General features: G+C 33.1%; 1 protein-coding gene across 7 annotated transcripts in view; it reads left to right on the top strand.

Moving 5' to 3' along the window:
* Nucleotides 1-27,594, top strand: part of LOC114932538 (protein amalgam) — a 219,677-nt gene that overhangs the window by 81,647 nt on the left and 110,436 nt on the right. For all 7 annotated transcript variants that reach the window (XM_029304813.2, XM_029304812.2, XM_085479843.1 and 4 more), the window contains exon 3: nt 25,368-25,519. In XM_029304813.2, coding sequence (XP_029160646.2) covers nt 25,368-25,519 — 152 coding nt within the window. The remainder of the gene's footprint in view (nt 1-25,367; nt 25,520-27,594) is intronic.

The following is a 27,594-nucleotide window of genomic DNA, read 5'->3' as shown; positions in this document are numbered from 1 at the left end:
TCGAATCTTGGCAAAAGAAACATGCATCCGAGAACATTTCCGAAACGTCAATATTTGTTGCTGCGTGATAACGAATGTGCTTTCTACGACGTTTCCTTCGCGAGAGATGATAACGTATTCGAATATATTTTTTACGAATATTTATGCATGGGAATCAACAATTGATATTTGCGAATACGTAACGTATAATCTATATTTAAGATATTTATAATATCAATCTAATATTATTTCTTTCTTTAAATTTAACTTATGATTTAAGACATTTTTTTCAGAGATGATATCCTGTTTCTCTCCAATACCTTCAATGATTATTAACAAATCTCACGTAGTTAAATACAAATAAAATTTAGTTTGACATTATATCATATAATTTGATTAACGAAATTTCATCCAAGAAGTTTACTCGCATTACGTCACGATTCAATAAATTGACCTTACGTAAACCTCCCGTTTCTGTCAATTAACTCGAGCAATAAATTAGAGTTTTATTTGTTGTTGTCAGTTAGCCGAGACCTTCGACCAGTTTTTTTCTTTTGAACTCTATAATTGAACGAAAAAAAATATTCATCAAGCAACGAATTTAAGTACAAGTCATTATATTTTTATTACATGTGCTTTGATTATCTACGTTATTTGAAGTGTGTTTAAAGTTTTAATTTACTTAAAATTTCACATATATATGTCAGATAAGAAATATTTTCACATATGTGTTTAAAATTGACTTACGTAATTTTACTTAACTTAATTAATTAGTCTTTACATTATCAACTCATTGTTAGAAGAAAAAAAGATAATAAATTATTTATCATATTATCGTGTAGACAATAAATTTTTTATGCCTCACATATAAGAAAAAGTTGTCTTTCTTTTTTGTAGCAATTAAAGATAATTGCTACAGGCAAGTATACGATAAAAGCAAAACTTTGCTTAAAATAACAGAATTAGAACGGCATTATTCTGACTTATCTTTGTACATATGATTAACTGGCTTTAAATAAAATAATCTTCAATCATAAATCCGTTTAATAAGTAAATATTTAACTTTGACACATTATGAGCAAGGTTTAATTACGTAATGACAGTTGTGATAATGTAATAAAATTATTCTTGATGATAATTTCAAGTATACATAATTTCGCTAATCATAGTATCGTAAGCGGATACTAATTGACCTATTTTAGCAATCATAATATATATATAGAATAATAATAATATATAGGATAGCAATAATACAATAATATATAGAATAATTTATTTTAAATTTAAGTTTTATTTTATGTAAATTTTGATAAGCTTTTGCATTTAGATGCAAAGTTTATTACTTAAGTATTTGAGTATTTTATTTATCGTAATTATTTTACTCAAATACATTAATATAATAAATGTATACAGGATGATTCATTTTAATCGACCTGTATATAAATTATGTGTGTATATATGTATGTATATATATACATATGTATATATTTTATATGTATATGTATATGTATACATATGTATATATATATACCTAATATTTTTTGTTAATCTGTGTCGTTATCATTGCTAATTAATTCTATATAGAATATTGTAATTAGAAATTAATTGTCTGCGTATTAAATATTGTTAGATATATAATATATGTTACGAATTAGCAATTACATTTGGTTGATTAAAATTGAAAATAACTATTTATGTGTTGAATATATAATATTTTTTTATATAATTCTAAATCTTTTAGATTAATATAATAATTACAATTTTTTTATGAATATTTGAAATGAAAACGAATAAGATTTTAATAAATTAACTTGATACAAAATTGTATAAATTACATTATAAAAAAATTAAGATACTTCATAGTTTAAACACGTTTTAATAATTACCTTTATATATTTTTTATGATAAGCACATTATTGCTCGTATTATTTTTTATATTAAATAATAACAAAGTTAACAAATAGTTATAAAACAATTTTGAAAAAATGAGTATAATATTCGAATATGAAAGATTTTTAATGAAAAATCTGTCAAAGAAGTAATGATTACAGTCAGCTGAAAGTTCAACAAAGCGATACGCTTGCGCCGAAAATCTTAGGAACGCGCTCTCTGCGATTCTCCGCAAAGGTGGAATTTAAATTGCGCGCTAAGCTTGCAAGAGAGCTTTTCCTCGCTGAAAATTGTAATTTGCATATTTCGTTTAAAGGATGGGAAGTTCGATAGCACGTTAAACTGGGCAAAGAGATAACATTCGAGTGTACTTGAGGGGCTGGCAAAGGGGAGGACAAGGAAGCATGGACGGGCCAGGACTTTCGAGATAATAAGGGGGCGTATGGACGAAATCGTCCTTTAAACTATACGACGTTGTCGAGGGTTTATCCAACGATAGATTTCGGTGCCGATGTGATACGCCGCAGCGAACGTCCTTTGCATATATCGCTTATATGAATTCGGCCATCGACTCCTCCCGATGCGATGACGCAAACTTTGCCAGTCCAGGTAATTAAGGAGCGCTTGACACGTGCAAACGGGGGATGAAAATCCCATCGCGTTGTTATTTCGTCGCCTCCTGATATCCGACTACCGTGTTGCAGCTTAACGCTTTAATCTGTGCCGCGTCGCGCAACTTCTCGCCCACGGATTTTCGACGAGGGGACGATTACGGAGGGTCTAAGCGACTGCGTGTTTGGAATAATAATTATTGTTGTTTAGCGAAGTCGTCGAAACGTGCCGCAGCATATAAAGTCTTTACGCTTATGTTTCAGCACTTTCTTGCCGTGTAGAAAATAGCTGCGACGTCTCGAACGATATTGGAAAGATCAAAGTTATTTCTGAATCAATATCTTTTCTGCGATCAGAGCACATTTAATGTCAAGCGATTCGAATATATTATTGTATTTGTACTGTTATGTATAACAAATTAAATCAATTCTTTTATATTTCTTGAAAAATGTTTTATCATTTTTTAATGCTGCGAGGTGTAAAAAAAACTTGGAGCATGTACAGAAAAAAGTATTCATTTCCATAGTTAAATTTTAGGTCTAATAAAGAGACATCTCAAATTTAGTTATGATAGCTAGTATTTTTTTCTATATAAATATTTCATAAAAAGAGAAATGACATCAATTACGTTGCTAATTTTTTTGCGTTTTTTGCTTTTAGAAGTCTATGAGAATTAATACGGCAAATGTTAAGTGCCAACTTTATACGATATATAATGGCCGCATAAAAAGTTTATGACAGCTGACACATACAATATTTCAAGAACACTTACATTTAGAAAATTGACAGCTTTAATAAAACTTTATAAAATATAATCTTAAATAATATATATTCTAAAATGGGAATTTTATGAGTTGCATTGTCATGTATTAAAATATAATGTATATATATTAAATATAATACACGTATTTAAATATGATATAATATAGATAAGAGAAATGAAATTTCTCTCACAACAATATTTAGAATTAAACGAGGAGAAATATATATTTTATTCTATTTTTTTTAATATACTAACATTGCACATATAATATTTGTACATGTACAGATAATATCAATTATTTTGTACTATATAATAGAATTGAATTTTCAATATAGAAACATAATTTCGAAGCAGAAACAAAGTATATAGCAGTGCTGTTTACACAGCAGAGACGCAAATGTTCAAATACGTGCGAATGTACCGTGCAATATGCACGTGTTTTCCGGTTGGCAATGGCGGTACCCATGTACTTATCTAAACCCTATGTGGAATTCTGTTTCGCTACTGTTTGTTATAGCCTTACATAAAGCCAAGGAAAACGCTTATCTTTGTTGCGCGCTACAACTTTTATACGTTCTACGTGAGCGTGTAATAATGCCATACGTTCCATTTACCGCGAGTCAGTCGTCACTTCTCTGGATAAAAGGATTTCGCTTAGTTTTGTTTTGCAGTTAAATGTATATATATGTACTAGTCTGCAAATTCGTTATTCGACGAATGTTGGAGAACGCAGTTGCGCTCGCGTGCCTTTACTTTCGCGCAATGAATGATTTTCGCGAATGCATTCCTGCGTGCCTGAAGAAAAGCGTTCTCTCTCTCTGCCTAATAAATATCATTACAAAATAGTTTTCTCTGCAGGTTGTCATCGCGTCTGCGCGAAATCTCTGCGCAAATTCCATTATACAGTTTCAGCATTCTCTCACGAAGAATTATGTAAATGTTAGCATCTTCCAGTGGCGACGTCAAAGTAACGTAGTTATCATCTGCAATAAACGTCAGCGCAGCTGCATTCTTCACCATTCAACTAATCGGATAGCTGGAAGAAGTAAACGCAAGTGCGCTGCAATGCAAAAATATAAAAAATTATCACGGCCAACAAACTCATCAAATTAATAATGTTTGCATTGAAACGATTGTCGCGCATGTCGTGATCGCAAAATGCATCTGCCGTTACAATATCACGTTTTCGTTATAGCGTAACGTTTACAATCGTCGTAAAAAAAAAAAAAAAAAAAATTATCGATCGCAAGAAACGAGTGAACAGCATCATCCTCATATTGAACGGACGACTTACTTTACAAATTTTCTGTATATGTATGCAGGAAGCTTAAAAGCCTTTTAATGATACGGTCGATTGTGACTTGCGCATCTTAAACTCTTAGCGGTTGGGATTTTGTTCTAAACCATCCGTCGTCTTTTGGCAACATACGACATGGCTAAACAACGAGTCGCTTTTTGCCTAACGATGATACGGTGGCTGCCACTGTGGTATTTCGCAGAGAAACGGAGAAAGGATAGAAACTGTAGACAATTTGACAATAATCGGCATCGTGGAAACTATTCGCTGTTTGCTCCGCGTGCGGCAGACATCAACTATGCGATTCAGAGAAGTCAGGCTAAATTAAACTAGATATGCTTTGGTACACATTTCGTAGTGGCATTCTAAAGCAGCACGCTTGTATTTCAATTGCGCACGAAACTATGTATATGTATTAGCATCCCCGATCGCTTGATTTATCACTCCGTGGGGTTTTGTCGCAAAATATGTATATTTCGTTTTACATCACCGCGATACTTTGACATTTTGATTGCGCTTCAATCGTTTCTTTAGTCAAGTATGAAAATCGAATGCAAACAATTTAATATATATTACAGAAAGATTTCTTATATCAAATATAAGTATTCTTTCACGGTAAATCAATATTAGTTTCAAACAAATGACGTTAATGGCACTATTGAAATAGGTATTTATTTGAAATCAATAGCTTTTTCAGTGTACGATTAATATAAATAATAAGCTATTCAGACAATATTATTGAGAGACGTATTAAGAATAATATTTGAATAAAAAATTTGTGTATATACCTGGTTTGCAAAAATGACGAAACGTTCAGAGACAAAGTAATGAGAACCACGAAGCGGCGCGTTTTGCCTCTTACAGAGATTTCTCGCGCCGCGTGAATACTTTTCTCTTAAAACGCGAAAATCTCGTTAGCTCTCCGAGTCTCGTCTTCTCCGGAGAAGACCAAGAGCTCATCCGCGTTTCGATTCTCGAAATTCCAGCGCATCTCCGTTATTCTTTTTCTCTCGTCCGCTCCGAGAAAGAGAGATCTATGAGGCGCAGATTACCGTACGCGAGGTTAAGCCTTTAGGCGAGGCGAAATAGCCGAGCATTTTTACGCCCGGCGACGACTAAGGCGACGTACCCTTTGAGAAACGCCCGAAAGAAAATGAGTAAATATAAGCGCCGGTACAAGTCTCTCTCTTTCTCTTCTCTCGCTTTTTCTTGCCCGCGGTTTCGCATTTGCCTTGTCTGTGTGTGCGCGAAGAGTAAGCGTCTTTAGAAAATACCATCTTCTTCCAAGGTTCTCTTCCTGTGTGCTTCCATCGCGCCTCTGGCGCTCTCGCTCTTTTTATGAGCGCATCTTCCTTCTCTCAAAACAGCGCTAAAAAGGGGAATTCGTGGCTAACGTCGTTCGCTTGCTTGGTTGAAAACCCGATTGGCGTTGAAATAGGGATCCCTCGATGCTCGTTCAAGCACCCTAACCCTTTGAGAATCATGCGATTTTCCTTTACGCCCAGCGTAAACGAGCGATCTTTGCAGTTTACGAAAAGATGCGAAGAAAATGATCTTAATTTGTTTGTGCGAGAGATTTCTTTTAGACGCGTATAAAATAGTTGGGAGAAATATATCGAACGCTTATACTTATGTTTCTCAGGCACAGAACATTTACACTTTTATAGTTGATATAGTTGATAAATTATAGTAGATACTTATTACTACCTATTAATTCCGCTATTTATTTTTCACAACACTTTCCGTTTTATATCTGAAAATATATACTATTATATATTACATAATGCGAGAATAGGACTTATGATATATCTATTTCTAAAGTTTGTCGCGCTTTACTCGTGATTTTCTTCTCCCCTCGTTGAGAAATCTATTTCCTTTCATATCTCTAAAAGCAGAATCTCTTTCGCTTCACGGTAAGAATCGTCGCTAGCACGAGACGCTTTTGCGTTTCGATGATCTCGACAGTCGAGATAGATACTTCGTTCCGAGCACCGGAAAAAGATATACCCTGGGCGTGTTCGAAAAGAAACCGCTGTGGGGGGTAAAAGCGAGCGGTTATCGGAAAGTACGAGAAAAACGTCGGAGATGCGTACGCCGAAGATAAATAAGGAATCACAGCTGTAAAGCTGTGTGCTTACGGAGAGCGGCAGAATTTTGCCGGCTTGTAGAGAAGGAAACTCAACCTCGCGTAATCATCGCACCGCGACGACGGAATCGGATGACGCTAAAATTGTCCTGGAAGGTCCTGGTCGTCCTGGAAGGGAGTTGGTTTGAGAGTAGCCTGCGTCCGTCGTAAAATAGGAAGGGTGGTTTTTTGCGCGAGCTACGCTTTTTTTCTTCCTTCTTTTTTTATCGTGTGTCGTGAAAAAAAAAAAAAAAAAAAAAAAAACAGAAAACGGAGAACAGGTTGAAGTTACAAGGACACGCCGCGTGCTTTTGGACGCTCGATACGATACGCTCGCTCGTGTCTCTTGCAGCTAGAACGAAGAAACGCTTCGCGAAATACGGAACAAAGAATTTTTTAGTCTCGCGAAAATAAGTACGTTTATGCGACTCGCTTTAGAGAAGGAACGCAGAGAAAGAGCTGACTGATAAAAAGTGGCGTAGCAAGTGTCGTCTTCTGTGGCCGGGTTTGTACTTTTAAGCATTACATAAGCTTTCAAACGAGTTCATTTAGTTAGCATAAAATATAATAAAATATATATTGATTATTACTTTTTTTTAAATTTCTGTATAAATATTGGCGTAGTTTCAATCTTCTGTAATTTATCTTCAATTCTGCCTTGTCAATTCTCTATTATTATAGTTTAATGCAATTAGCATTTAAAATATGTCAAAAAATTCCATATAAAATTAAAAACAATCTGTCATCTTTCATTTTTTCCCTTCAATCTACTTATATTCATTTTATTGCATCATTATCATAAAATCGTCATTAAACATTTTTTTGTCTTGTTTTCATCATTGTACAGTATCTGCTATCCTTCAATTTTTTCCTTTAATTTTTTTAATATCTTCTTATTGCAGATATTTATTAATGACGATTTTATGATAATGATGCAATGAAATGAATATAAGCAGACTGAAGGGAAAAAAATGAAAGATGACAGATACTATATAATGAAAAATAGAAGATAATAAAATGTTTAATGACAATTTTATGATAATAATGCAATGAAACGAATATAAGCAGACTGAAGATATTACAATAAGATGTGAATTTATCAAAATTTTTCTCATATTGCAATATTCTGTTGAGAAAGAAAATATCATTTTATTCTCAGTGCTTTTTAGGAACAGCTGAGAGAAACGTCTGAAGGACGAGAATTAGGTCCAGTGGACAGAACCATGTCGTTCGTGACTGAAAGACAATAAGAGGGCGACGACATGGAAGTGTGAAGTTTCTCGCCTGGAAAGGCAAGAAGATCCATCCAAGTTTCACCCTTCTTAAGGTGTAATGATGTCATAGGAAGTTCGTCAAGCTCTGTTGCGTTTCTTCAGTCGTTTCTTAAGTCGTTTTCTTGGTCAGCGTTCCATTTTGTTCGGCTCTTTTGTTTTTAATCTAACAATCTTTAACTGTAATTCTCTTTATATTTCATCTATAATGACGAGAAAAGCGGTCGCAAGCAACAAATATGATTTGTATTTTGTTCCATCTTTTCTAGGCAAAAAGTCTATGTTGGAATAAAATATATAGTAAGGATTTAGTGTTTTTCAAGAGATTTATCAGAAATTATTTAAATCTTTTAGAGATACCCTTGAATACAATCTATTTATAAATAAGTATTTCGAAACACAAGGAAGAATATCTCATATATCGAAATGATATTAAAAATTTATTCCTTCTTTACTATCTACACACGTGACGTATTTCCAATTGCTTGATAAACAGTATTTTTTATTCAAAGCCAATGACGGAGAATAGCCATGTGAGACTTCACGTGTAAAATATATTTCACATTAACTTGGTAACTGCAAACGTATCTTGAATGCATCGAATGCTAGACGATATATTTCGATCACGTGCGCGCCGGCGCAGATGTTGATAGTTTATTCCTTTGACCAGCAATAGAGAAGCTATGTTAGAATGTTTCTTGTAAATATTTACTGCAGTTCTCTTTCCCGCTCTCTCTTTCCTATGATTCTTAAGAGTTATCAATGCATAGGAAATGTAATCTCTTATATCAATTCCGATTCTTATATAATTTATCGCATAAATAATAGTGAGAATCATTAGCAATATTAATGCTAAGTGCATCATAATATTCCTCAACGGCGTCGCTTCTGGATTTCGCGAATCCTATTTCCGATGTATCTACAGTGAGAAATGAGCGCTAGAGATGTCGCATCGCGAGGAAGAAGTTAATATGAAGAAGCGCGTCAGGCGAAGAAGCTCCGCAAAATGTAATGGCGCAATTCACACGGTCTTTGCGCAAACGACGATCATTCTTCTTCCGAAAGGCGCGCCTTTCATGCGCAACGACGTGTCCCGACGATAAGAACCGGCATTCGCAGGAATTCATGAGCCGCGCTTCGACGATGAACGAGCCTCGAATATGGGGAACGCGGGATCGAGGTATCAGGAAGAGCTCATTCCCGCGGAATCGTTTGGTAAAACGCGGTCCGAGAACATTTCTCATTCGAACGGGAAGCTCTCTCTCTTCTTGAAGTGGTCGATGCTATCGGGGAGGAAGAGGAAAAAATTATGCGGCTAATCAAGAAGCGCGAGTGTCGCTCTCCGCTCAATGTATCATGTTGGATCTAGTGCGAGAAATGGCTTTGCTCGTACACATAAGATGTTTTCAGCCAATGGCGTAACGCCTTCTCGATTTGGATTTTTCTTTCGCGGAGATTTCACCGCGATATTTCTCATATTTATCTGCGAGAAATTTTTATACAGACGATTTTTTAAATTGATTTAATTTTTTTTAATTGGTTAAACTTTTTTAATTGGCAATTTTCTGTCATTTTAAACACGACAAAAATAATAAGAAATATTAATGAAAAGTAAATTTTGTTTCTCTTTTTAATATAAATTGTGAATGTTTAAATATTTTTGTAATAAATTTTGAAATTGTTTACGAATTTCTGCATGCACTTTTTATGTGCCACGTAAAGTAGGAAATCCTATTATAAAATTTCCTGGGATATTCAAAATGCAAAGAGACTATTATTAAATGTAATCTCTATCTAAGTTATATAATAACTTTGAGAATGTTTTATCCCTGATCGTAGGAAATACGAGGATCTACTTCATGGGAAAATATATTTCACACAATTTACGTGTAAAGTTTAATATGCTCTGTAACGTGTTCTCCAATCGATTAGTCAATGAATATTCAATGTAGTTGCCACGAGGGAATGCGATTGCAGCTTCGTTCTATCAGCTTATCCTCAGATCTACGATCGTCGTGTAACTCCGATAGTTACGCCGATGCGGTGATTTCGGCAGAGAGAAAGAGAAGGAGGGAGAAAACAACTTCCGGTTTTCGTATGGAGGTCACACCCGCGTCTGCACTTACTAACTGCCCTACAGCTCATAGAATCTTCGCCGCGATCTTTCGGGTTATCCCTCGGATGCCCGAGAGAAATGTCGAGGTTTTGGTGGATCGATGAGCTTGCATTAAACATCTTGGCCCGCAGCACAACCGCAGGCCAACGACTGAGAATGCTTATGCGAATCGTTTTTCGGGGATAGCGGTTGATTTCACAGAATCGCGAGTCTCATTGTGAGTCTGAAGGGTATAATCGAGAATTTATGGCAGCCACGAACCGTCAATGAACCGTAAATAATCCGGAAACTCTTTTCAATCGCAATGTCAATTCTGCTTGTGTGTACGGAATCAATTTACTGACCTGTGTCAGTCAATATGATAGACATTGCGATTGTTTGACTTGTTTGAACTCTCTGTTTTTTTCTATTTTATTATCCCATTCTTCTATTCTTTTCAACATTGTCTCTGTACAATTACAGAATATTCTATAGGCTTAAAAAAATGCAATGACTATGTCAAAATTTATTTAATAATTATAATTTTTTTCAGTTTATCTTATAAGCCATGTCATCGAATGATTTGATCATTATAAAATTATTTTAATTTTTATTCTCATGCATATACATATATGCTATATATATATTTCTTAATAAATAAATTGTTATGATAGCAATAGACAATTATAGTTAGGAACACATACAAGTTCAAAAAAGATTTTTTTAAATTACACAAAATTACAAGTGAGTTTTCGTATTTAATATGTACATAATAGTATAGAGCGAGACTTTTGATGCAAGACATGAATCTGGAATATGGTTCAATATAGGAAAGTTATAGTTCATGTATTGGAACGAGTTTTGTCGCTCGTAGGCTAGGCACGTGCTGTTCGCATTGTTAGGAAAATATATCTAGATCCTGGAAAATATATCTAGAAAAAATCAGATCTCACAAAAAATCGAGTAGTACACTTTTACATCATAAATACAAATAGCGTTATCAATTTTATGTAATATAGAGTATTTTTTATAATATACTTCTACATAGTATTTATACGCTGAATTTAATATACAACGGTAAATGACATTTAATAATATCCAAGAATAAATGAAAATTTCAATGCATTTATACTCGTATATACATGAGTTTATTGGTATTAAACTCTCGCGTTGCTAAACAAACGATATTTTTCAATTAATAGTTGATAATAGTTTGTAACTTTTTTAAAATTTTTTACATAAAATTAATTCTCAGTATTTTTGCTTTTTACAATTTTACGTTATTTTAATATTAACTTCCAGAAGAAAATTGAAAGCTATTTCCATAGCCCACAGTCTTTTTATTTGCTTGTTCTCACGTATTAATAACGCAATTGCTTCGCTGCTTTGTTCACCGCTTCTTCGCACGTTCAATAATACTCACTACAATAGGATTTCATTTCATGTACATGTCGATGCAATAGAAGCTGCTGCCGTGTTGCGCTTATTGATGAAGGAAATAATATTCATCGGTATAGGTATAATCCCGATGTAGAGCCTTCAGTTGAAGTATCAAATCTAACTTATACAATACTTTGATTAATTAATTTTATAGAATTACTTTCGAAAGCATTTTAAGATAAATGCAAGATATAAATTCTCATATTTGATTGTTAAATAAAATAAAAATTGATAACATTTTTAAATTAGGTATTTTTTAATATATAAAACAATGATTGCTTTTAAAAGCTGCACGATGTGCTTTTAAAAGTAATACATAAATTAATATGTGAAATTAATTTAGGATCCATTTAACTAAAGTATGTATTAATTTAACGAAATATAATTGTGACAATCAAGTTGTCATATATACATATATTATACATATACATATATTAGCTATTAAATTGAAATTATATTAATACATTGCAAGAGAAATAATTTTATCTAAAATTGACAAAAAATTAATAGGTAAATAAAATAAATTAACTATACAAAATAAATTAACTATACAAAAAATATATATTAACTTTAATATAAATGTTTTCTTAGGAAGATTAAATTGATGATATTAAATAATAAAAATATATATATTTTATAAATTAAACCTCGGCTCGTATACAATTAAAATATGTGATATAATAAAAGGCCAACTTAACGAGCTTATAAGATATTAATTAAAAAATTTTTTTATTAATTTACGTCATAATATACAAAAGATAAGATAAACGTTTCGACTGTACGACAGTCTTTTTTAATATCATGCTAATATGTCAAAAAATTAATTTAGTCATATCGACCTTATTATAAATACAACATTTATGAGATTATCATATGACGAACGCAGTACAAAATTCATGTTTGTTGGCTTGAGTTAGAGCGTCAGATTTCTGTATGTCATGCTGTTATATTATGTAACGACATTTTTTGTCACGAACATAACACTTTTTTTAAAAAATTATTTCTTTTTAAATGACATAATCACAATGTGTACTTTTTAAAAAACAAATCGATATCTGTGAAATAATAAAAAATTGATATTAGCATGATAAATATTTTATATAATTTAAAAAATTATAGTTATTGATCGATAATTACATGAATGTTGCGCATATGTAAAATTTAATTAAACGAAATTATAATTTTAGTTAATAAAACAATTAAATGTCAATTAAATCAAAAATATGAAATATGAAATATCAATCAAATAAAAGAGAAATGAGAGAATATTGGTTACTTTTTATAAAAATTTGAATTTTTTACTAAACAATAGACATGACAGTGAAATAGCTTTTTATATATACAAATTTATTTATTATTAAAGAAAATTTGTTTTTAATATTTTCAAATGTGATATTTCTTTCTTAGTTATAATGCCTTCTAATAATAATTTCACAATTAAAAAACGTAGCAGATACTTTTTATGTTGCAATAATTTTTTCAGTTTTTTCATTGCGCGTCTAATGTAAAAAAAATAATGTAAGAAATATTATAATATTATTATTGTAACATTAATGTTACATATTAAGAATTTATACGGAATATTTATTGGACATAGCAGGTTATTAAATAAACAATCACATTTTGCATTTTATTTGCACTAATTAATTATTCTTTCATTTATTTTATATATATATATATATATATATAACATAGTTATTATTTTATTATTACAATTACGTTATTATTATGCAGCTCTTTATTTTTATATTACAATTTATACTTGTGCAATTAAAGCGGTAGGCAGATAAAATCTTGACTCAAGAAGTACAAACGTCAAATGATTTAAGATATAAGTTGTATCAGGTCGAGATAGTTGTCTTCATCCACAAGCTATTATTTTCGAGAATATTTAAATAATAAAATTGTCTTAAAAAAAGATTATTCATTCGACGAGATGCTTTACTAATCAATAAATATACTCAGATCTTGAAATGGCATGTCTTGACATAATGACATCAAAGAAAAGAAATTACATCTCATTGGCGGACACAATAACAATGACCAGATCAGACAGAAATACAATAATGAAAATAAATTGGAGATTATGCAACATTTAACTGTAAGTGGAACTGCTAGAAAGATCTCGGAGCAATGCTTATTAATTTGCCTCACCGCAAACTTATTTGAGTATACAGAGAAAGATATGCTAAATAATGCAAGTGCTGTTGGAAGTGATTTCGTGGAGATGATTTTTTTCTGACAATACGTGTCCCTGCTCGAAAAGTAAGCGCAAAGTAAAAGGAAAAAAGAGACAGAACGGAGGTAAAATGAGGACACTGTGAGGTGCAAGCCGCGCTTAGGACAATAATAATATCAGAAAGGTCGGGCTTATGCTATGGCGAGATTTTACCGATAGTTCGAACGCGAACTTTCTGCTCAAGTTGCAAAGCTTTAAAGCGAAGGCTTTAACGGGGCTTCGCGTTCTGCGCCAACTCTCTCTCTCTCTTTCTTTCTCTAGACGAGATGGAGTTGCCAGGATGGAGAAAGAAAAAAAAATGATCGCTGCGAGAAGAATGTCCGTACGGTAACTGCAGGTCTGAATATACTGCTGACCTCTCACATTCCCTTCTCTCGTGCCAATATTCTCACGTTCGAAGTTCATCCAAACCGACACGATGTGCAGTATATATTTCGAAAAAAACTATTATTTGTATACTTTGCTACGAAGACGAAGCGCTCTTCACATCGTTGCTGTCTCTTAATTTTTGGGAAGAGTGAGATCCAAAGATTTTGGATCTTGAAAGCGTTTCAAGTAGAATTCTTTTGGCGCATTTTGATATATATATATATATATATATATATATATATATATATCAGATTTCCTTGTAATTATACATTAAAAAAGTGTATTATTTAATTAAATTATCACAAAAAGATTTTACGTCAAATCTTATCAAATATTTCAGAAATTTAAAAGCAATTATAATATTTTGTTTTAAACAGTATATATATATATATATATACTGTTTAAAACAAAATATTATAATTGCTTTTAAATTTCTGACGTAAAATCTTTTTGTGATAATTTAATTAAATAATACACTTCTTTAATGTATAATTACAAGGAAATTTTCAATAGACTGAAATGTGAAGAACATCTTTTTTCAAAACATCTACAAATCTATGATAGATATAGATTATCCGTTGATTTATTGCATTTTGCATAAACTATTTATTTCCGGTTTATAACGAGGCAATCGATCGAAGAAAATAAAGCATCAGTAAATCTCAGTATAATATTTAAAGAAATCAGAACATAAATGACGAAGCGCCATCATCGTCACAAGTCTTCGTCGGAACGTTCTGTCACGTCGAAATGTAACGATCGGTAAATAACAAATGACCGCGTCTGCCAGCTGTCTTCATCCTTCATCGAAGGAATAGCCCGAAGCTGTTTGAACTTTTGCGAAGGAAACGAGGAAACGTCAATATAGGGTAGCGTACGCGACCGGAAATGCGCGCGACGCTCAACTCCACACCGGAATACCATTTTCGAACCTTAGAAACGTGCAATGTTATATCGCTCGCCGTTCATTTTCCTTTGCATAAGTTATGTATTTTTTGCGAGCAATTTTCATAGAGTAAACTTTACAATTCTCTTCCGGTCTAAACATTTTATTTGGCGGCGAGGATATTACTTTTGCACGTGAAAAAAGATCGATATATTTAAGGAGAAAGAGACGGCGGATGAAAAAGTCAATTAATAGCGCGAGAAAGCTTTTATCCATATTTATAAATAAAGTTTCTATGTGATTTTAATCCACTATTCGCATTTATATTGTTTTAAATTTATTGAACGAAAATATTCTTTGTATTATATTAAAATAATACGAGTCTCTCAGAAGTTATTAAGTTAAACAATTTTATATTTTGTAAATTTTTTAATTACATTTTTAATTAAAAATTAAACAAAATTAAAAATTGAAAATAAATAGTAGAATTATCAGTTTGGCTTTTGATTGCGAGAGGCTCAAATATCGAAACTCTAATATGGAGAGACCAAATTTGTTTTAATCGATTATAATTCCTCTTATAATTAAGACACGAGATATGAGAGCAATATATAATGCAAAATTACAATTCTGAAAATAAGAGCACGCACTTTTTTCCCTCTTGAATAGAATATTAAATAAAGCGATCCGATGCATCTGGTATCGAGTTTTCTCTCGCGCTACTGTAATCTATGCGAAATTACTTCCTTCGTTCGGGGACCAGTTCGCTGATTCTGTACAGAGTTGAAAGAGATGACAATAGCATAGTCGTTCCGCGTGTAATTTGCACATTGCACTTGCGGGAAGAATTATGATACTGCAGATGCGAGATATCTTACTTATGTTCCGCTTCAAAACAGCATGCAAGAATGGAATTTCAAGAAGTTGGTGTTGCATTGCGACGTTGGTCGATGACTTGTTTTCTCTCTACGCAATAAGTTTTGCAATCTTCTCAGTTATGTAACTTCTTGAGTGGCAATTTTCCAGAATAAGAGCGTGTCCCTGATTCCTTTTTCGATTCCTTACCACACAATCTTCAATTCTTCAAATCAAATCGATTTTCATTTCGCGAGTCAAAGTTTGCTTCATTTTCTACGCGTATCTCAAACTTCTACGCCCGTTTTATCAATTTCCACAAAATTATCTTTCACATTTGTTTATGCATTTTACGTTATATAATTAAAATATTAATTATTATAGCTGCTTAACTTATTCCTTTCCTGATTCCTTTTTCGATTCCTTACCACACAATCTTCAATTCTTCAAATCAAATCGATTTTCATTTTGCGAGTCAAAGTTTGCTTCATTTTCTACGCGTATCTCAAACTTCTACGCCCATTTTATCAATTTCCATAAAATTATCTTTCACATTTGTTTATATATTTTACGTTATATAATTAAAATATTAATTATTATAGCTGCTTAACTTATAATTAAAAAAGAGACACGAATTAACTTGCGGCGAACAAAATTTTTACTGTATACTATACCATCTCATATCGTCTTCGTACTGCACTACGTTCAAACTATCCAAGGTGGGCGATATTGGACGCCCTTTTCGTATGAGGCTCGCGTTGTGGGTCGTAAGAATACAGTATCGCGACTCCTTTCGGCGCGGCGCGGCGCCTCGTTTTCTCCCCATACAATAAGTTTTGTAATCTCCTTCAGTTACGTAACTTTCTGAGTGGCAATTTCCTTGAACCAGGCTACGCCGAGTCTCATCCACGATCCTACACCACCCCAGATCCCCCAATACTCTTCAACCCGACCGTCTACCTTTAACCGCGAGAACGCATTTTCGACACATTCTTGTCTTTCGACTCGTCTTTTCGACTTATCTCGGATCATACAGCTGCTGCAATTTACCCTCTTGTTATTTTCATTCATATAATAAGCCCTTTATATCGCGCTATGCTTAGATAGTGCTTGCTTTCACGGCTTCTTTTCGATAGATCGTGAAATAATTAGCATAAAATTTTACTGGATAGCGAAAGCATGTTATATAATGCTTGGATAAAAAAAATTTAATTTTTAATTCAAAGGATGTGAAAAGGGAGACTGGAGATTATAAAATCTTGATAAAACATTTTCTCTGATTTTATCATTTAATTAATACATTCTTGGATATAAAGTATCTTATAATAAATTTTACTACAATAATTTTCTTAAATTACACTTAATACGATTAATCTTTAGGAAGGACGAAATTTATTTAATCTTACTTTTAACTATTCCCAAAATTATCGAACAGCTCCACCATTATTGCCTTAATATTCAAAGTCATTTACTGCGCAATAAGCATTATCGTGCTCGGATAGAACAGATGTACCAAACTAGATTACGGCATTGTTCATGCTTAATAGCCAATTCTCGGCACATTAAATTTATAGGCATTGAATTTCAGTATGCACTTTTACCGCTTTTTCCTCTGAACTTGCTGTATCCAACATTGATTCAAGGATTAAATGTCACTACGAAGATTTATTCGCTAGAAATCAATTATTTTGATTATTTGCGCCGATTTTTTATGACTGCATACTCTCTTTAAAGCGTATACTAAATGTATGCACTTTAAGGATACGAAATTAAACGGTCTCATGAGATTGAACATTTGCAAATTTAACTACTGACTTTGTTCGATAGAACATCCCCTAATTACGTATTAATAGGTTTCATAAAGCTTGTTATTAAATATCGATGTGTACATGAGATTAAGTTTCGTTAGATAAATTGTCAGATTGCAGGAATATATTTATCTCGTTTCAAAGCGCTCTTTTTTGTATTGGAGAAACGAGTACTTTTTATGATACACATATATGTGAGTAATTAGGAAATGTTTTTAACTGTGAACTCCTTCATTTTGTATAATATATAAAAGCATATGATAACTCAAATAATTTTAAAAAATACATTATTTTAACAAAAACAATTACATTAAGCTTTTTTCTCGATTATGTTTGATACGGACATACAAATAAATAAATAAATAAATATCGTTTATATGAAAACACTAAATCATATTTCTTAATCGAAGCGTACGAAGATAAAAATGGACATTAGAATTGAATCTTTTATACTTGTATAAAATTCAAGTTGATAGTCGAGAATCGTGCTTTCGTGCAAATTCAGATAACATTTTATATTCGACGAATTCCATAATATCATTATCCGCATATACTTTTTTTTATTCCATCGCCTATGTACAGCATTAGCTCGACGTTTTTCAAACCGAGCATTTTGACTTTTCGAATTCTTTTCGCTCGTCGAAGAGCAAAGTTTCGCGGTCGTTGCTCGGATTTTCGCATTGTATCTACTCTCTTTCTCTGGCTCTGCTGTTACAGATAGTTGGAGCAAGCAATTTCGGACTTGAATATGTTTCACATGCGTCCACTATCTCTCCGACACACGCGGTATTATTTATCTCGACGGCTCGTCTTCGCAGCCACGTGCATTTAAATTATCTTCACTCGTGGAACGGAAACACGTAGGACGTTATAGCGCACGTTTTGATTTATGAGAGCCCCGTAATAAATCCCGTTCTTAATGGATCGTACTGAAAGGAATTACTCCCTAGTTTCATATCAAGCGATTCAGTGCTGATATAATATAACACTATCTTAAAAATCGATATATTAACTTTTATGAAACTAAGTATATTGCTTTGATAAGATATATGTATATTTCATTGTACTTATATTAATTTTATATGACAATTATCGTCTGTCGATGACACCACTATATAAAAGAATATACTTATTAATGCTACTAATAAAATTATATAATAAAATTAACAAATTAATATTACTAATTAAATTTTAATATCACGATATTTAAAAGTGGACAAAATTTTTATGCCATTTTTTATATCAAATATAAAGCAAAGTTGTCTATGACAAAACTTGGGTCCATTATTATTATATACAATGTAAAAACGCAAAATTAAATTAAATTGTAATATCGACATAGAAATATATAAGATTCGAGCGTTTTTCGAGCATCCTTTCCTCACACTTGAATGTAAATATCTATATACAACATTAATATTCCATTTTACCGAGAGCCTCCTTTACCCGCTGGCGACAAATCCTTTGGAGAGACGAATAGATACGCGCAGCTTGCTCGTCAGAATTACTCTACCGCTCATTGTCTGACCCGAAACGCTTATTAATGTCGCGGCGTTCTGAAAGTGATAAATTGCTCCGGCGCGTATCACAGCGCGCGCGAACATTTTTCCAGAAAATGCCGGAAGGTCTTTGTGCTCTCTCGCCTCTCTCTCTCCTGCGTCCTCATTTTTCACGGTTTTCAGTTATGCCAGGCGCTGATGAAATTGCCAAACGGGCGCGCGGCAAAGCGCGCAGATGGCTGCGTCGAACCGAGGAGAATCTGTTTGCTCGGTTCTATTTACGAGGTATGCGCGACACCGTATGAACCGTCGTGTTAATAGAATATTGTGCCCCATCCCAAAGGAGGCATATGGGCGCGGGATTGTAACCCGTTGCCTCGCCATATCGTTATCGTTATCGACCATGTCGAGTTATCCGCGCGAGGCGGAAGCTTAACTCTGCTCACGAAACACGCGCGCCTGCAAATTCGATCTCGCGCGATGTCTGCCGTGAGATGATGTCTTAATCTTTTATGAGATCTCATGAGAGAGACAGAGAGAGAGAGAGAGAGAGAGAGAGGAGGAAGGAAGATCTAGTTTATTTTTGGATATGAGGTGTCAATTGAATTTTCTGCTCTTTTTTGACATTGTGCTCGATATTGTTCCCCCTGGAAATTATTATTGTCTCCTGCAAGAAATGAATACCATAAATAAATAATCTTCATAATTAATTGTTGATCGCCAGTGATAAAATTTTAACAAATAATAAGATGCAATTTAATTCGACCAAAAACTGGTTATTCATTTATTGAAAATAAGTACACACTACATTTCGACCCACATTGTGGTTCTTTTCAAGTGTTTCTTATTCAGCAATTACATTAATTAAAAATAGAAACATGAAAGTTGTCCTGTCATATCGACAATCTGTTAGCTACTGTGTACTTAATTTTAATAAATGAATAGCCAGTTTTTGGTCGAATTAAATTGCATCTTATTATTTGCCTAAAATAAATCTTCTTCAATTTTAGTCACACAATTTGTATATTTCAATATTTACAAATATAAATATATATATAAATTGAGAGTGTCAAACAGGCAATAAGAGCCAAATCGCGGATGACAGTGCGTTATCCCAACGAAACTAAAATAACTAAATTTTTTCGTTGGAATTAAAAACATGTGCACAAGGCACTAAATTTTACTTGGTCACGGCCAAGATTTAAAATTGGAATAATCTCTACAAGAGATTTAATTCCATACATTCCCTGTTCCCCCCTTAAGGAAATAAATGCGAGAGAAAAATATAGATCCGAAAGTCGCTGAATCGGGAATCGAACCCGAGACCTTTCGCTTGCCGGGCGACTGCTCTTCCAACTGAGCTATTCAGATTTACAAATATAATTTAATCTTCTAATTTTCTATATTTTTGTGACAAAGATTCTAGAAGAAGAAAATGTTCTTCGAAATTCTTACAAGATAGAGATGTTTTGCAAACGAATAAATTGAATTTTTCTTTACGATTCGAAACAGAAGTAATTTTTCTTAAGGGAAAAATAAATTTACCACATATGTTCACGTATCCATTACAATAATCTACGATCTACAAATTGTATGTTTCGCAATATACTTATTTCTATATATATATATACAGATAGAGGACAGAGGATGATAAAAACAAATATCATTTCTCGATCTCAACTTAGCTCGCGCAATTGCCATCGACATCGTTCGCGAGTCGTCGATTTATCTGAAACGGCAAAATCCAAGTTCTCGAACGTATCTAAAAGGGAATGCGCACTCATATTGCTGCGAGCTGATCGAGCGTATACCGCGACGAATTGCGACGAAGCGAGCAATGGAATAAAACGGCTAGAAAAGAAACGGACCCTTCGGCAATGCACTTGATGCCGAAATCGACGGTACGATCCATTTCGAAATATCGGCTGTGCAATTTCAAGTCGCGAGTGCGACTGTGGAATAGAAACCGGTCGGAATACTATAGAGTATTGTAACAATGGGACACTTTGTACGAGACATTTGCTCCGCTTTTTCGCTATTCGTAACCGGAAATAAATATTGTTTCAGCGCCGGCCCAAGATTCGACGCGTCGGTTTAACGCGGTGAAATACGGCAAGATCGTGAGTAAAAGCGCAACGTGCTTTGACAATAACTGCATTATCGCGTTCACTTTTCACGCCGCGCGGCCATTAGTTCACATTAACGAGGGAAAGAATTTTCGCTTTTCGCGTAATAATTCTCAAAGGGTAGGAAACGCGTCATAACATATCCTTTTTTGTGGCAATGTATTCTCGTGATGAGAATTTTAAAGCTGTGACATGTGATATGTGTTTTTAATGAGATTGCAAATGTTTGTTTATACTTGTACTATTTTACATTAAAATTATCTAAAGATATTTATCCTAATCTTTACACATTATAACGTATACGTCAATTTTAACATTATTATTGTGTTGTAATTATTTTTTTTTTACCTGAAATAATTTATAGCTTGCATATGACTTTTTTTTTTACTGCAAATTAGGAAATTGTTAGAGGAATGTTTAGATGATACGAGCAGGCACATACAAAGAGTAAAAACAGAAAATCAGGACAGACATTGTTCACATTGCGACTAAATTTCAAGGGGAGGTAGAAAATTTCACTAGCGCGCTGTTTTCCAGCGAGTACAAAGCTACAGATCAAACAACTCGAATTACGTGCCTCGACTAGAAGGTACAAAGTTTGGAAAATTATCCAGCGAGTGGGCAGTGCCTGTATTGTTCTCGTGACCGGTGTTTGCTTAACCCGTACCATGACTATAACAAGAAGTTATTGTTGCCGCGGAGTGCAGAGAATGCAGAACCTTATTGAATTCGTGCAAGGTGCAGTGAGGAGGATAGCCTTTGCGTATCGCGATAGCGAGCTCGATAGCTTTCATTTCCCGGTGTTCATCGAAAGTTGTGAGAGAATGCTTTATTGAATGGTGAAACAACTCCGAGGAATGTAGAAGTTTGTCCAGATAGTGCAAAAATAAGCTAGGTACATGTATGCAATTTGTTCATCATTAAACTAAAAACACACAATTCACAAATATCAACACAGAAAAAACAATATCCTTGAGAGAATGCAAATATGCCTTGATTCAAGTATATTTTATCCTTATAATAGCGCCAAATATAAATAATTTTGGATAAAGGATAATTTATCCTTAAAACAAAGTGCAAAATATTCTTGGTTCAAGCTGAAATTTACTTATAAATATTGCAAGGACAAGTGACAAGTGTGCATCGGATATAAGCGGTACTTTCAAATATATATACCATATGCGATTTTTAAAACAAGAATATATCTTAAGGATAAAATATACTTTACACAAACTTATTTATTATTAAGGCAAATGAAAATTTGTGATTACAAAGAGCATTCTATGCTTAAATCAATCAAATAGCGTTTAAGAATAAAAATACTTGACTCAAGAATTCCTTTTTTTCTTTGAATAAAACAGTTAAAAGAATTGAACCTTATGGTATCTCTACATTTTATCACATGATAGATATTATTATCGATATTGGAAATTTTGTAAATACTTACAAAATACATCGCGCTTTATATATTACATTTTTCATTCGCTTTCATATTTTCCATAACAAAAGCAGCAAGCATAAAGTGACAATATTTGCGATGAATTAATTTTTCAATAGCTTGTTGCGTTCAAGATACTTTTTGATCCCGTTACATCTTTGTTATGCTTTGAGCATCGTCATGCTATTTCCGCAATTTTCGCATGTACCTCGTAACAATTTCAATTTCTACCTGCGCCAAAGTCCCATTTTCCCTGGCACACAATGGAAAATTTTATCGTACGCGTTCTATCTCGCCCTTCTTGCTCGTGTACGGCCGTTCCACTGAGCTTTCCGATGCCACTTTCGTCCTTTCCCTTCGATCTTCCCGCGTTCTTCTTCATCGTATTCAGTTACTCCTATGGGATTATGATAATGAAGATCTCTGAGCGATCGTCGAAATCTCCGCTAATGGGAAGTCGAGCGATTAAATCAAATAAAATTTACGCTGCAATGCATTATATGACGTATAAATTGGAGTACATTGAATACTCTCATATCATTAAATTCAATCATTAAATTAATTTGTTCTTCTCTGATACTCGGGAATAATAAACAAATGTATTATTGACAAAATTTCTAATTTTATATATTTCTTAATTTATTTCTTAATGTATAGCCATCACAAAAATAGTTTAAAATATTTGCTAATATATATTGTTCTATAAAGAATTGGTATAATATTGAACTGTTAAAATTAAAGGATGAGTTTGCCAGTTGTGTTATACGAGCTAATGTTGACTATCTAGTATGTGATAGCAAGATATTAATTAGTTGTCTGTAAATTGGACACTGTAGTCAGAAATGCATAAACACGCATTAAACATAACATATGTATATTAATCATCCTAATTATATGAAATATCAATGTTAATTATTAGAGAGAAAGGATTTATATTATGATTGAGTTATATTATTTCATAATTAAAAGAGTGATAAAATGTCTCAAATATAACTGTATATAAAAAATAACTTAAACAAGAAATATTAAAAATAGTTCGAGAAAATAGCGCGTACTCTCTCTCTCTCTCTCTTTCTCTCTCTCTCTCTCTTTCTCTTTCTCTTCTCTCTCTCTCTCTCTCTTTCTCGTTCTTTTATTTCCCGATATTCCTCGAAAATTTACACTTGTAAAAAATTAAAATGCCACTTAAATAAAATCGATACTATAATTGATATTGAATAATCAAATATAAAATAGAGCCTAGTAGAAACGCTTACAGACAAGAAAATTTAAACAGTAAAAGAAGTGTTATAATAAATCTATATATCTAAATATTAATAACTAATAATAAATTAACTATAAAGGGCTGAAATGTGTGATGCATTTATTATTAATAAAACATAAATTTTAAGTTGTATATTTGAAGTGAAGAAAAATCTTGAAATAAAATTTAAAATAGATGCGTAAAAACTTGTGAAATAAATTTCTTAATAATATTTTATCGAATTTAAAACACATTATTCTATTACTAATGCAAAGCAAGTGAAAATGACGGAAAGGAGAAAATGCAAATACATGCATTAACATATTTATCAGTTTGTAAATAATTTGCATTAATACAAGATCAAAGTAGACAGTTTTGTTGGTGCAAATCTATTTCATGAATGCTACACACGATTGTGGATCATGAACAATGATGTAACGCTTTATAATATACGGAAGTTCCGGCTTTTAATCAAGTACTTATTACAATTACCTATGGCATGCGCGACTTTCACTCAGGCTGCTGCGTCTGATGTTATAAAGTGATTTCCCCGTCTAATCTCGTTTGAATGTACGGCATACTGAGTTTCCATATTCATCTAACTTTGACTTTGACTTTAGTACGAGTTATATAGCTCGATCAATGTTTCGTTAGATAAGATTTGTCCATGGATTTACATGGTTTGTTAAACTTCTCAACAGAAAACTACGTTCTTTTGACATGATCTACATATATTTACGTGTTGCTAGATATTTTCAAGAGTGAGATATAAAATATAAAATAATTTTTTTTTATAATTATATACTTTTTTACATAGTTTTTTTTTTTGAGAGTAAAAAATATTCTTCTTTTAACGAGAAATTCTTTTATTGAAGAAATAAATTACATCGGAGATAAGGATATTTAAAATAAATAAAATGTTATTTTAAAATATATAGATGCAAAAAATGAGATTTTATTTGCACGCAGAAAATATATTTACAAGCATTATTATGCGCTAAAATTATAAATCCTAATTGTGTTATTTATGTATTAATAAATTGTTATATCACATGATACTGCCCATGTTATTGCCACAAAGTCTTTAAACATAAATTGAACAAGCCATAGCTTAAGGCTTTGAGAAACTTTATGATGAGGGTTTCATTCATGTCAACTTAGAGCCACAACAACTCCTAATCCACCACTGACCATCGTATTAATTTGAATATGAAATTAATTTGGATCCGCAGGACCAAACTTTTGCAGCAAACTTTGTAATAGAAGCAATCGCCACGGTTGTTATGGTTGTACGTAGATGTTGATATTTTTTTTTAAATTCCATAAAACTTAAATTTTTGAATTTAACTTTATAAATAAATAGTTTATAAATAAAAATCTATTTTCGCAGAATTGTCTTATATTTTCGACATTGTTTAATATTTTGTTTCAGGCTCCAGTATTGCTAGTGTGGTAGCAGGAAGCAAGCCGACGAAACCTTGGATGAAACCTCAATTCGACGATATTGCACCGCGAAATGTCACTGCCATCGTCGGCCAGACGGCGGAGCTGAATTGTTATGTCAAACACCCGGGCGATCGTGTGGTGAGTGATATTTTCATGCTACATGTGTTACATATCTACATTGTTTTTTTCCTGTATATCGGATGAGGATCCGGACGAAGAGAAGAGAATTTTCGTCGGCAATGTACTAATTTTCCCAATTTGTTTTTCTCCGATAAACCGTTCGTTCTATTTTTACCGAAAAAATAAAAATTATCATTGCAATTTTGTGCAACACAAATAATGGATTATATGATATAAAAGCGTGAAGATATTTGATTCCATAAAGTCTAATTAAAATTTTAATGAAAAAAAGGTATGAAAAATATGCGGCGTTTGCGTACTATATATTTCGTTCCGTATTACTTCACACATTATCACGTCGAGCTGCCATTCCGTGTTACCGTTGATTTAATCACGTTGATTAATGTTGCAAAATTGCTGGTTTGAAAAACGATAGAGCACAATTTCCACGATATAGCGCTCTACAACGTTAAGTTGTCGTGTTCTTCAAAATACCTGAAACGGAGATGCTAGATTATGCGGTACGTAAACTTGTGACTTTATGTATACTAGCGGGAATTGTAGAACCGCACGCTACAGAAAAATCGATCAAGAAGATATGCGTAAAAACTTTTTCGAGGAGAAATCATAATGCAAATAAATCACGCGTGGCAGTATATATTTGACAGAAGCTTATATAATGCCGTGTAATTGAACTTTAATCAATATGCGATTCAATTTTGATTGCTCCATCGCCAAGCATATTTGCCTTCGCATAACGTAATCGAAAACATAAACATTTCCATTTAAACATGCTTGTACTCTACGTTCGTAATAACAAATATTTGTTTTCCTATCTACAATTAATACCGCGTAATTGCAAAGTCGCGTCCGCGATTGCGCGAAACTTTGCTCGCGTCAGTATGGAAATCTCTCTCTCTCTCTCTCTCTTCTCTCTCTCTCTCTCTCTCTCTCTCTCTCTGTCTCTCAGAAGAACGTTTATCGTTAGGGGATGCAAATGGGACAGGACGGAACTCTCAAAGTCTCGACAAGTGAACAATAACACTGTCCTGAGATAGTTCGCCGCTAACTGCAAACAGTTACGGGAACTCGCGCGATCCAACGTGCTGTGCAACAACGCGGCAACGTTTTCACGGGGTGCGCGTGTAGAATAACAGCGGGATAAAAACTCTCGCAGACATTCTTGCATGGGTTGCATTCAGAACGGCCGGCAAGAAACGCAGCGAGGTGGTTCCGGCCTGATTAAATGCAAATCTCGCCATTATTATGGCATCCCGCGCGTTGAAAGCAACGCGGTCCCTTAACGTCGTCCTATTCAATCAACAGGCGTAAAAAAGATTACGTTTCGTTCTTAATTAAATAAAATTGTTCGTATGGTGATTTCTCGTACAAAATATATTGTACATATATATAATATTATATTCTCCCATTGGACTTCAGCGCGATAATCGATGGGTTTTTATATTACATGCTAACAATATGATCTTGATCTTTAGGGTGACACGTTTTCATTAAAAGCTGCAAAAAGCATTTATGACCTCGTTACATTTTATCGATGCGCCGCAAATTGTTTTGAGTATTATCTTCGACAGACATTAACGGATCGTTAAACTTTAACGACCTGCTAGTAACTACAAATACACGGAAAGTCAAATGTTCAATCTTCGCTTCGCGGGAGATTCGAGTTTGAAACACTTGTAAACGGAATACCATCATTTAACTTAGTTGCTTGTTTAAGATTATGCTTATTGCAATGTTCGTAATAACGTCGGTTTCAACCGCATGCAACTGGCATAGCAACATTTTAGATTAAACATTTTTTGTTATTATTAAACGGATTTAGTTATAAAACATTATCGGTCGATTACATCATAATATTTTAAACATTTCAAATATTTAATCAAAGCAATTGATTTTTATTCAATGGAATATTCTTGTTTTGCAAATCAGCTTTCTTTTTATCATTTAAAATTTCTGGTTTTAATTTAAATTCAAGCCAGTTTTAAACTCGGTAATTTCAAGCATTTATTTTTACGATTTTATATATTATCGGATTTGTATGTAATTTAAATGTAAATTTTAATTTCACAATA

This window comes from Nylanderia fulva, unplaced genomic scaffold (assembly GCF_048542155.1).
Source record: "Nylanderia fulva isolate GAGA-0341 unplaced genomic scaffold, ASM4854215v1 Scaffold13, whole genome shotgun sequence".
Lineage (NCBI taxonomy): Eukaryota > Metazoa > Arthropoda > Insecta > Hymenoptera > Formicidae > Nylanderia > Nylanderia fulva.
Note: the sequence above shows the minus strand (reverse complement) of the source record. Positions and strands in the feature narration are given on the sequence as shown.